This window comes from Acomys minous (assembly GCF_964271855.1).
Source record: "Acomys minous genome assembly, chromosome: 3".
NCBI lineage: Eukaryota > Metazoa > Chordata > Mammalia > Rodentia > Muridae > Acomys > Acomys minous.
Genome location: NC_140485.1, coordinates 81909994 through 81922562, shown reverse-complemented (window position 1 = coordinate 81922562; position 12569 = coordinate 81909994). Strand labels below are relative to the sequence as shown.

At 54.9% G+C, this 12569-nt stretch overlaps 2 protein-coding genes across 11 annotated transcripts in view; one reads left to right on the top strand and one right to left on the bottom strand.

Annotated features, from left to right (window-relative positions):
* The window catches only part of SNPH (syntaphilin), a 41773-nt gene extending 32212 nt beyond the window's left edge, over window positions 1-9561 (top strand). For all 8 annotated transcript variants that reach the window (XM_084776411.1, XM_084776409.1, XM_084776410.1 and 5 more), the window contains 2 exons: window positions 3078-3227; window positions 5546-9561. In XM_084776411.1, the coding sequence (XP_084632537.1) occupies window positions 3078-3227; window positions 5546-6719 (1324 nt within the window). In that variant the 3' untranslated portion in view covers window positions 6720-9561. The remainder of the gene's footprint in view (window positions 1-3077; window positions 3228-5545) is intronic.
* Window positions 9562-10037: 476 nt separating this feature from the next.
* The window catches only part of SDCBP2 (syndecan binding protein 2), a 29330-nt gene continuing 26798 nt past the window's right edge, over window positions 10038-12569 (bottom strand). For all 3 annotated transcript variants that reach the window (XM_084777962.1, XM_084777961.1, XM_084777963.1), the window contains 2 exons: window positions 10815-10906; window positions 10038-10520 (listed from right to left, as the gene is read on the bottom strand). In XM_084777962.1, coding sequence (XP_084634088.1) covers window positions 10466-10520; window positions 10815-10906 — 147 coding nt within the window. In that variant the 3' untranslated portion in view covers window positions 10038-10465. The remainder of the gene's footprint in view (window positions 10521-10814; window positions 10907-12569) is intronic.

The following is a 12569-nucleotide window of genomic DNA, read 5'->3' as shown; positions in this document are numbered from 1 at the left end:
CCATCCAGTCACTGCTCGGAGAAGGGATTCTTTGCCTGTGAAATTTTGCCTAGACTTCATTGGTGAGGACTAGGTCATGTGACTTACTAGCAAAGTATCCAGTTAATTCAGAGTATTGGTGTTCCCCCCTCCCAACGGTACCACCCCAAACACAGAGGAAAAGACAAGATGCATATGGGACATTGTCTCAGACACTGAAAGTGCAGATGTGCTGCAGATGTGGCAGGTGCTAAGTTATGGACTAGGAATAGTACACAGAGACCTGAAAACACAGAGCCACTGGGAGGACAGATAAAGAAGGTGCTGTGGGTCCTTGAAGACCAGGATGTTAGAACTGGGGTGATGATGCTGTACCCTGTCTCCTGGGTGCTGGAATAGAAGTAGACAGTGGGAGGTTGTGGGAACCACAGGCTTTACACTCAGCTTCCTGTCTCCGAGGCTCAATTTTTTTTCTTGGCCATAAAATGGGGTGAGTGGATCAGCACGCTGCCTGTGTATCCTGGACCATACTGAGGCTTGAGGGTTACAGGCAGAAGAGGCCAGGGACGGGTCCTGACTGCAGTCCCACAGGCGAGCTCCTCCCTCTTAGAGAGACGTCATCTGTATTCAGTGATGTCCAGAGCCACTAAGGCCACAGACCTCGGGTTTTGCCACCCAGGTGTGGGTGGTGGGTAACAGTCATGTGTATGGCCTGTACCCAGCATCTGACTTCTAACCCATTTATATTTGAAAAGCATGGAAGTTAAAGTTTCCAGACTTCTCTGTTACTAACAGTTTTGTAACGCATCTCCCGTCCGAAGCCCATGGCGCAGTCCCAAACCCAAGGTTGAGCACCCGTGGAAGAGTCTTATTGTTACCCAAGATGGGGGCGATGGGCTGCTACCCCTGGGAGGGTAGGACACATTACCTAAGGGCCACCCTGCAGCCAGGCGGTTTCTGCTAACATGTGCGTGATCTCATACTTCTATTTTTGAATACACACATGAGAGAAAGAGACAGAGAGAGAGAGAGAGACAGAGACAGAATGAGACAATAAGCATGTATTAAAAATGCCCATGAAAGCCGGGCGTGGTGGCTGGGCGTGGTGGCGCACGCCTTTAATCTCAGCACTCGGGAGGCAGAGGCAGGCGGATCGCTGTGAGTTCAAGGCCAGCCTGGTCTACAAAGTGAGTCTAGGAGAGCCAAGCCTACACAGAGAAACCCTGTTTCGAAAAACCAAAAAAAAAAAAAAAAAAAAGCCCATGGAAGCAAATGAGAGCTTTCCAAGCCCGTACTTCACTCTGCCCCTCATTCTTACTGGTTTGATGCTGGCTTCTTCAGCCCTTGCCTCATGCCAGGCTGAGGACCTTTCTTCACTCACCACAGGTCTGTGTCTGTGTCCACTTTCCAAATCCCTTGCAGGGCACGAGGACAGCTACAGATCTGAGTAGAGGATTCTGTATGTCTCCTTCTCTTTTGACGAGATCTTAGACCAGGATGGGTAAAACCAGGCACCTACCTTGCCCCATGCCAAGTGGACTGGACGAGCATCTGTATGGCCTGGCTTCCCCTCCTGTCGCCACCTTCTTCCTAACACTTTACAGACTGCAGTAAACATTACCCAGCTCCTGTGAAACTTTAAACCTGCCTTGCACGTGCCTGCTTCCACGACGGGCCTCCACAGGACCCATCTCTTCCAGGCCTAGGAAGGGTTTATGCTGAGCCTGGCTGTTCCCAGCCCCTGGAACAGCAGTGTCACTGCTGCAGGGGCCCTAGTCGCCAGCGTGTGGGAACACTCCTGGGCTTTGAAACCAAGAACCAAGTAGTGTTCTTAAGAACAGACCCTGCAGCCAGGAAGCCGTGGGTGGAACCATCTGGACTGTAGGCTGTTGTGGAATCAGGGAGTTCTCCTTGCTAGGAAAGCAATTGGCCAGCCCTCCATCTTGGCCCCCGTGGCCCTCTGGGTGGAGGCTCCCCCACAAAGGTATGGTTTTAGCACACACACTGTATCAGTTGCAGAAAGCAGCCAGCCAGCTGTCACCCGGGACGCTGCTGCTAATTGTCCACATATAGAGGTAGTCCCCATGCATGCTCACACATGCCCCAGATCATAGCTGCGGAAACATGCCTGGTATCCTGGGCCGGCAGCATGAGAATGGTGTATATACACACATGGGGTGCACAGCGCGCCCAGACACTGTGAATTTCCCGAGAGGAAAAGGAACGCACAGACCCCGCCCTGCCCCCCACCCCCTCAGTGTATGTGTGTAATGCAAACCTGCATGCCCCTGAATGTGGGTGAAGAGAGTGTATCAGGGTGTCTGCAGACCCAGCCATGACGTCACACCTGTCTGTGCTCCCCGCTCCCTCCCCTATGCTAGATAGGGCTTCCAGCTGCAGGGAGGAGATGTCAGCTCTCCCGCAGGTGAGACCTTATCTCCCAGCCCACACGGAACCTGCCCTTGCTCCCTGTCCTCACACTCTTCCTCTGTTGAGGACAGGCGGCCTGGGCTCAGGAAGCACGTGAGACCGTGTGCTTGAGCCAGCCTCTCTGAATTGAGTGGGTGTTCATAGGAGAAAGGCTTCCCGCATCCTTTGCTGCAGTGAGGGTCCACACGTGGCGTTATAAGGTGCTTAGCACACACAGGCCTCAGGAGAGGTCCCCTCTTCCCTCAGGAGAGGAGCCTTGAGTCCCCTATCCTACCCCTCACTCAGAAGACCTTCATTAAAACTCATCTCTCCAGCCCAGCGCGGTGGCGCACGCCTTTTAATCCCAGCACTCGGGAGGCAGAGGCAGGCGGATCGCTGTGAGTTCGAGGCCAGCCTGGTCTACAAAGTGAGTCCAGGACAGCCAAGGCTACACCGAGAAACCCTGTCTCAAACAATCAAAACCAAAACCAACCATACAAACAAAAACCAACTCATTTCTCAGAAGGCTGGCTGCCTTCCTTTGTGTCATGCCCACAAGGCCTGCGCAGGAGGGCTGGTGACACAGGCTAAGCTGAAGACAGGTAGGCTGGAGGGCCCTGCTCCCCGGCCCAGTCCTGTACGGGGCCTGTCCTCCTCAACCCCCACCTCTGATGGACATATTCTTACAGGCGCTCCATGAAGTACACACTATGCAGCGACAATCATGGCATCAAACCTCCCACCCCGGAGCAGTACCTGACGCCACTGCAGCAAAAGGAGGTTTGCATCAGGCACCTGAGGGCCCGGCTCAAGGACACACAGGACCGGCTCCAGGACCGGTGAGTGGCCACCAAGGGAAGCCCTGGGGATGTCCACCAGCTCCAATCTTAGCAGAGTCCGGGCCCTGGGGTATCCCCTGGAAAGAAAGAGGAGGAGGCCTTGCTGCTCCCTTCCTCCCAGCAAAGCCTCATGTGGGCCCACTTGTTATGGTACAGCATGCGTGACCTGCCTCTGCCAAGAAGCCAGTCCAGTCTGAGTTTGTTGTGGTTTCAGAGTTCAGGGGTTTCAAGTGCTGGTCTATGGGCTCCGCCATCTTTGAACTAAGGTTTCTTTTCTGAGTTGCTGCTCTTTTCCCAATGATGGTGCTCATAGTCCAATTGGCCTTTTGCACTGATGTCCATGAGGAGCCATCAGCTCATCTCTCAGCCTCCTCTCTGGGCCAGCCAGTAGTGGCCTGTGGACCATCTGCCTATGTCTGGAAGAAAGCCCTTCTGTGGCTGCCCTCATCTCATCCCTAACCACTCTGTGACCCTAGGACCCCGTAACAGGTCCACGCTTGGCACCCTGCCTTTCTCTTCACACTCTCCAGGTGTTATTTAATACCTACACTTTTGTGCTACCCTCCCTCCTACTCCTCAGCCACCATGTGCTTTGAGAAACCCCTCTGAGCTTGTGGACAGTGTGCTCCCTCCCCCCCCCCCCACTCCCTGTGAGGTGCCTTTTCTCTCATCTTTGCACCCCGGCCAACCCTTTCCTTTAAGATGGGGTTCCAATGTTATCCCTATAGCTCCAGGCCAGCTCAGGACTGGAAAGCCATTTGGTCGAGCTGGCTCCAAGGAGAGAGGCACAAGGGGCAGCCATGCTGAGCACGCCCAGCTCCTTCTTGCAGACTCACCTCCCAGGGCAGGCATGAGGAGTGGAGATGCCCCACCCTGAGGAAGAGGGCGGATCTGCTTGCTGTTGCCACTCAGGGAGCTCCAGTTCCCTGCCCTCCCTTAGCCCACTGCTGAATTGAACTCTGTTGGGTGGCCAGCCCCTCCTAGGGGATATTGCTTGACCTCTGGAGCCTTTTCCAGAGTTGATTTCCAATCTAACCTTGGAAAATCTGTGGTGCCCTATGTGGTGCAGTCACTCAGCTAGGATAAATCCCCTAGTGATAGCCATGCCATTGGTAGTTTATTCACATAAGCCAGATTCTCAGCTGAGAGGTTGTATGTAGTTCTCATCCCTAAGAAGGGGCTGGAGGGCTGGAGAGAGCACTGTCTGCTCTTCCACAGGTCCTGAGACCGGTTCCGAGCAACCACTTGGTGGTTAACAAACATCTATACTGGGATCTGATGCCCTCTTCTGGCCTGCAGGTGTATATGCAGATATGCAGATAGAGCACTCATACATAAAAATAAATAACTAAATCTTGGGGTGGGGGAGAGAGAGACAGACAGACAGACAGACAGACAGACAGACAGACAGACAGACAGAGCACTGGAAGAATGCTTGGACAGGATGGTAAGCATCCATGAGTGTCCTCTTGCCCCACTGCTTGCAGTCAGTATCCACAAGAGTCTCACCCTAATTTCCCTCTGGTCACGGTGGTATGGTTCACTAACCACCCCGTCTTCCCTGGGCCCATCTGTAATTGAGGGACTTGGAAGGCCTTAGCCGTTCTGAGTGGAATTCTTGCTGTTGATGGGCTTGCTGGTGCAGCCTTTCTCTCGGAAACTGTGTATTTACCATTCATCTCTTCAGCCTCTCCTCTTAAATACAAGGAAGATGCTAGTGTGCGTACAAGAGAGCCACCCAGCCCTCCTCACCGTCCTCTGACTCATTTACCACTTCTGGTCTTCCTGCAAGAAGAACACTGTAAAATCACTGGCTCCCCCACCATCAGCAAAGGCTGTCGTTTCTCTCGCGTCATCATCCTCTACCTGGGGACCTGGGGACAAATGTCTCTCCACTTAAAACATTCACAAGGTGCTTCAGTGGGAAACCGTCTCCCTTTCTAGTGTCTGCTGCCCTCCATTAAGAGCTTATCACCTTTATACATAGCAGTAGGCTCATCAGGTAGGGTTTGCAGTCTCCTCTGGAGGTGCTGATGTGAAAGGCTTTCTTAGTGTGGGGGCTGAGGATGTGATTCCTACTGCTAAGAGAGGAAAGGAATGGCAGCCCTCCCGTCTTCGCCCCTGCCTCCACTCACCTTCACTCCACCCTGTGGGACGGAAGGAAGAAGCATCATCAAACCCTCCAACTTTTGTCTCTAGCTCTGAGCCACCCCGACTCTGGGGCCGTCTGTGCTTGGCGACAACTCCTTGCCTCTCTACAGTAGCCATGACAGGTAAGGAGGACGGGCTGTAAGCAAGCATGTCTCCTTTGCTCACAGGGACACAGAGATCGATGACCTGAAGACGCAGCTGTCCCGCATGCAGGAGGACTGGATTGAGGAGGAGTGCCACCGCGTGGAAGCCCAGCTGGCTCTGAAAGAGGCCCGCAAGGAGATCAGGCAGCTCAAGCAGGTCATCGATACTGTCAAGAACAACCTGATAGGCAAGGACACGGGGCTGCAGAAGTACTTCGTGGACATCAACATCCAGAACAAGAAGCTAGAGACTCTGCTGCACAGCATGGAGGTGGCCCAGAACGGGATAGCCAAGGAGGAAGGAACTGCGGAGTCCGCTGGTGGGTCCCCTGCACGCTCCCTCACCCGAAGCTCCACCTACACCAAGCTGAGTGACCCAGCCGTTTGCGGGGACCGCCAGCCAGGGGATCCCTCCAACGCCTCTGCTGAGGACGGAGCTGAGAGTGGATTCGCGGCTGCCGACGACACACTGAGTCGGACGGACGCCCTGGAAGCCAGTAGCCTGCTGTCATCAGGAGTGGACTGTGGCTTCGAGGAAGCCTCGCTGCACAGTTCCTTCAACCTGGGGCCCCGCTTCCCTGCCAGCAACACCTGTGAGAAGCTGCTGTGTGGCATGGAGGCTGGTGTGCAGGCCAGCTGCATGCAGGAGCGAGCCATCCAGACAGACTTCGTGCAGTACCAGCCTGACCTCAACACCATCCTAGAGAAAGTGGGCCAGGCTCAGGGGTGTGCTTCAGTCCCCAAGGACAGGCACTCAGAGCTGGATCCCCACCCCTCAGGGCCCAGAGACCCCAACTCAGCGGTGGTGGTGACAGTAGGTGATGACCTTGAGGCCCCAGAGCCTGTCACCCGTGGGCCGCCAGCTACACACCAGCCTGCAGCCAACTCTAACCCGGGACTGCCAGTGAGTGTGGTGTGTCCCGTGGAAGAGGAGGAGGAGGCAGCTACCACCGCCGGAAAGGAACCCAAGAGTTACTGGAGCCGCCACTACATCGTGGATCTGCTGGCTGTGGTTGTGCCAGCGGTGCCAACGGTGGCCTGGCTCTGCCGCTCCCAGCGGCGTCAGGGCCAGCCCATATACAACATCAGCTCCCTGCTGAGGGGCTGCTGCACGGTGGCCTTGCACTCCATCCGTAGAATCAGCTGCCGCTCACTGAGCCAGCCAAGCTCCAGCTCAGCAGGTGGCTCCCAGCTCTGAGGAGGCTGCTCGGGGGCTCTCCACGCTTGGCAGCCTGACCATTGATTGTAGGATGCCGGTTGCTGCCCCACCCCCACCCCCACCCCCATCCATCCCTATTGGCATCCTCTTATTTACTTTCAGGTCTGGAATAGCACCCCAACCCAGATGTTCATAGTGTCAGGGATTCAGAAAGGCATCCCGAGACTTCGAGAGAGAAAAGGTAAATGTGGCTAATTGAAGAGAGAGAAACTGGTAAGAACTTCCCTCTAGCCTTCTGCCCACCGAGACTTTATACAAGGCAGGCCCTGCTCGAAAAGTCTCTGGCCCTATTGGTGTGGGAATCCTCTCCTCCCTGGCACCATGTCCACTCCATGCCTTTTGTCCTAGGCCCCTGGACCAGTATTACCTCCCCAAATGGAGGCTGCCAGGACCCAAAATGCCGAGGACTACCCCAAGCAGGGTCTGGCTGCCCAGGTCCCGCTGGAGCTTCGGCTCCCCTCCCTTGCCCTGGAATGCAAAACTGTGGTCCAGCTGGAATGACCAGCTCCGGCAGGAGAGGCAGAGGGCAGGGGAGGTTCTGTGTCTGTCTGTCTGTCCTCCTCTTGGCTTCTGGGTGTGTTAGATCTTTGTGAGACATCCAATGCCCATCATTACTCCTGACGTGCTCACCGTGGCATTGGGAGGGAGCCCTTACCCAAGCCCCAGGCTCCACTGGGCACAGAGGAGGTGAGGGCCAGCAGCTCTGGGGCCCTTCGCCTTGAGATGAGTCCATCTCATCTGTAGCCTAGAGGCGCCTCGGTGAGTTGGGAAAGTCAGAGCCCCTTTGGCCCCTTTGGCCCCTTTGGCCCTATCCATATTTGCACTTGGTTCCCTTACAGGCTTAGTTGCCTGCCCGTCCCAGAACCCCCAGGCTGCTTGTTTTCTGGGATGAAGGTTTCTGAATCTCTGACCCAGCTGACTCCAGAGGAAGGTGGCCATCCTAGGGCACCTCCAGATGGGATTCTGAAGCCACAGCATCTGCCTGTCCATGCCAAACAGGGTCCCCTAAGTATGTTTCCCAAGCAGGGGAATGGCCAGGTAGTGGGAGCCTGCCTGTGCTGCTCCTGGTCCAGGCCCAGTCAGCCTGGGAAGATGGCCTGATCCTCACCTCCTCCTTCTTCCCAGAGAGGACATACCTACCTGACTGGCCCACCTCTGGGAAGCTGGTAGACCCCTGAGTCTCACCCCTCTGGCATAGGAGCCTCTCTGGTTCTCTGCTAAGGTTGCGTGCCCTCCACTGTTGCCCCAGTGGCCACTCCTTGACTCATGAGTTCTGCCCCTCCACTCTGTGCCCTCCCCGAGGGGCACCTGCATGCACTGGGAGTGGGCAGCAAGCCTAGCCATCAGGGCAAGAGCCCTCTGCCACACGCTTTGTGCCTCCAAAACTTCCCCACCTCGGTTGGGGCCTCAGACCAGCCATCCTTGGTGGAGCACCCCTACCCCCAGCTGAACCAAACACAAATGCCTGAGGCCTCGCTGGGGCTGCCCCATAGGACACTGGGGTGGTACCATGGAAAGACAGGGGATAAAACTGATCCAAAGCCAAGCCGGGACTGGCTACGGACCCAGCCTCCTCCTGCGCCATGCACACTCATGGAGCTCCCTACGTCTCCTTAGCAACAGTCGAAGCTCTGCTGAGAAAATAAATGTATGAACTATATTTGACAACATAAAAATCCATATATTTTTCACCATTGGCATTTAGTCCAACTTTGCAGCCCTTCTGTTTCCTGTCTTGCTGTCTGGGCCTTCTTGTCCTGTCTCGTGTTTAGTGGACTTGGGCAGGGACCGTGGTTCCGTCTGTTCCTGCTGCTGGAGAAGCGACTGTAAAGGGTTAAAGGTCTATAGAGCCAGTAAGTGGAATTGGCCACCACCCTGCTCCTGCCGTGGCCCTAGCCCTGCCTGTGTGGTCACCAGAGGACCTCACCTACAGCAGGAGTCCTCTTTCCTGAGTTCTGCTTATGAGAAGGGGGCTCTGCTCCTTGCCAGGGGAGTAGGCAGCCCACCACCCAGCCCTGGGTCAACCCTGGAGCCCTGTAGGCTGGGGAGGGATGGCCCTGCTCCTACATGTACATAAGCTCAGAGTCCCATATCCGTACAAAGTGGTTGCAGTGCCCATGCAATCCCAGGAGGTGGGCTTGGAAGTAGACACTTCAGCAGTCTGCTGGTCCCAGGCATGGAGAAGGGGGCTGAGAGCAAGGTGGAACTGGGCCAGGCTCCCCTTAGACGCTCATTTCCCAAAGCTCCCCTCCCTTCCTTTCCTGTTGGCTGCCACCCGAAGACTGCAACTTTGCCCTCTTGCCCTTGGCTCCTGGAGCAAAAATGTCCAGGGTGCTCCTTTCCCCTGCCTCCAGTCAGAGCAGACAAGGTCTTGAGGAAGTGTCCCCAGGAACTGCCTTCTAGAGCTCCTGGGCCCTTGGAGCCCAGTGGCTTGAAGTAGTGGCTTCTTCATTCTGGATCCCTTTGACGGGCTCAGTGAAGACTTCTGAGCAGAGTTCAGGACCAGTGTCTCCAAGCAGGTAGCATACATAGCTTTCCACTGAGACCCCCTTCTCAGGAGTAGGGACAGCAAATCCCCAGCCAAAGGCTATTGAGGGGCCTCCACCCAGGAAACTCACAGCACCCCCCCCTCTGGTCTAGGTGACAATTCAAACAGGCCATCATGCACTCTCACATTAGGCTAGCCCCCTGACAGAAACTTCAGGAGTCACAGGAGGGAGGGCCACGGGAAGGGGTCTTAACTCTCGGTCTCCTTTGTCCTTTTGTTCAGACAGAGTTGTGCCTGTAGCCGACAGCTCTGAATTAAAAGCATGAACACACATCCAGCCCCTCAGCCTGGTGTCTTTGTACCGTGTCATTTCTCGAAGTGTGTTGGGGTGGGTGAGAAACCCACCATAGCACCCAACACAGATGGAATCGGCTACGGCTGGCTCGGCCCCACTAGGGCTGACTGGAGCCTCTCTGCCCTTCCTGCTCTGCACTGGGAGAATAGTCCAGGTCTTTTCAGTAGTCCTGAAATGGCTTCTCAGGCCCATTCTGTAGCTATAAAAACAACCATAAGTTCAGCAGGGGTCCCAAAGCCAGTGCGGAGTCCCCTCCACTAACCCTGCCATGCCACAGCCACATGTCCCTCGGTGCCAACATCCCTATGGCACCCTGGTGAGCCTCCCGCTGCACATAGGCCACGCACACAGATAAGACCTTGGTCTGGCTACTGTCCAAAAGCAAAAGCTGCCCTGGAATGCCGTGGGATCAGGGATGCTGGAATTTTCAGGAACTTTCATGGAAGAGGCTGTGTTGAAAATCAACTCTTTATTCAAAAGACAGTAAGGAGTTAACCACTAATCTATACACAATCTGTGACAAAGAGCAACGGAGGCGAAGACCACGCAGGTTCTCCTGTCAAACTAGGCGGACTAGAAGGAGCAAAGTCCTGCAAAGGGACCCAGCTGCACTCAGTGACGTTCTGCTTTTCTGCCTAAGCGCCCAGCATCTAGGTACAGAAAGCCAGGTGCCCAAGTCCCACCTGTGTCCCAGCCTAGCTCGTACTCAGGACCCAGGAGGCCTGGAATGAGCAATATGCGTCCACTTGGTACACACCCCTGCAAATGCCCAGACCCAAGCAGCGAGCCAGTCGCAACCTGTCATCAGAGGACTGCTGTCTTCCCTGCAGGATGGGCTGACGGGGGCAGGGAGGGGGGAGGCAGAGCTGCCCTCCTGTAGCTTTAGATGTCTGGAACCGAGTGGTCCATGGTGTGCTGAAGCAGCAGTGGGGACAACCTAGATAGGGCAACAATGACAGTGGCTGAAACTGGCAGCTTCCTTCCTTCCTTCCTTCCTTCCTTCCTTCCTTCCTTCCTTCTCACCCCAGCCTGTTTGCCCCGCAGGAGCTGCATTCAGCCCCCTCCCCCACTTCTAAGGATTTCAAGTCACGAGAAGCCTCTAGCCACCATGAAACTGATGAACGGTCAAAGACGGGCAGACCAGACCCACGCTCTGGGTCAGCCCCAGGGCTGCCAGGGCATAGGAGGTGAAGGGGATGTAGAGTGCACAAGTGGGGTGTAATAGCCTTACTTTTTGATCATGTGCTCGTAGATCACAGTGGGAATGATGGTCAGTGTGATGACATTGCCAGCTGTGGTGAGAATCTCTGTAATCATTTTGTCCTAAAGAGGAGGAAAGTGACTGGTCATCCTGGGAACCAGGGCTAGCACGGCCGCCCAACTGGTAGCTTAGCATGGCAGTGGCTAGGGAACACCGCCCATACCTCACACCTGCCTGCTGCAGCTGGCTGCCTGGGACCTCCGGACATCTCAGGTAGGGTTATGGTTCCTGTCATTTGAGAATTGCTAGGGTCACATGAGCATGACGTTGGCCTCCCATTTCTTGAGGACCAGCCATGTGGACCTGACAGCACTGCCCCACAAATGCGATTCTCAGGCCCCCTACCAGCTTCGGTGGTCCCAGTCACACGGAGGCTCCAGTGGGAGCCACCTGTATCCTCAGTCTCCTGCTAGCTCACCAGCCTGAGGCAGCCGAGTGGGTCCTCTCCCACACCTCGCTGGTAGAAACTGCTTAGGTCATGAGGAGAACAAGAGACAATCTCCACGCAAAGGGTGTCCGCCAGTTGAATGACTACAGCTGTAGTAAGGAGCCTCTGGTCCCTGGTCAGACGCCGGTGACAAATGCAAATCATTTGATTGCTTTTATAAGGAATCTGGTTCTGTGCTTTCTTGGTTATTGCAGAATAAGTGGGGGAAGAGATGCCTTAGTGGACCACGGGTGGCCACAAACTGTGGAAAATAACTGACCTCTAAAAGCATAACTACCTGGCACTGCTCAAGAGCGCAGAACTAGTATCTAAGGATCTCATGGTGCTGTGGCTAGGCGGAGTAACCTGTAAGGTTTAGATCATCTGTGCAGATTTAAGAACCACATCCAAGCATGGCTACTCTCTATTTTTAATTTTTATATATATTTTTATGTACACAGTGTTCTGCCTGCATGTACACCAGCACGCCAGAAGAGGGCACCAGATCTCATGATAGATGGCTGTGAGCCACCATGTGGTTGCCAGGAATTGAACTTAGGACCTTTGGAAGAACAGCCAGTGCTCTTAACCCCGAGCCACCTCTCCAGCCCCCGAGCATGGCTACTCTTAGACTTACAAGTGAACTGCTATCTTGTTAAAGGAAGCAATCTGCAGCTGCTCACAAGTGACATTACTGAGCTCAGAGTTTCAAGCACACAGACCTTGGTGGCCTTTTGCCCGGTATACTTGGTTCCAGAGAAGTGGGAGGGAGTGCACCGGGAGGGATCTCAGATACAGGAAGAGCTTACTGACCACAGCAGCACAAGCCACCGGAGTAAGTCTCCACAGAATGTGAGGGGAGACTGCCAGGGGCAAGAAAGCAGATGCTTGATAGGCGTGGCTTGTGCCCACTGTGGAGTGAGATGCCACTGCCCACGCATGAGCACCGTGGGTTGGAGAAGCACAGCCACTGTAGAGCAGCATGAGGTCATGTCCCAAACCACACAACTCGTCTCTGCAGCATGTGCCTAAAGCCGCGTGTACCTTCTGGCTCTGAAGAGAGAATTCACCCACCCTCCTTGAACAATAATGCCCACAAATGGATTTCCAAGTCATTTTCCTAGAGGGAGACCCTATTGTCGAACGTGATGAGCCACCAGAGAGAAGTACCACACAGAGGAGAAGGTGTCCTTGTGGCCAGCAGCCGCCTGGGTGTCTGTGTCCCCACGCATTATAACACCCCACTGGCACACGCTGTGCGTTAGTAACAAGTGAATTCTTACGAGGCACCTCCTCAT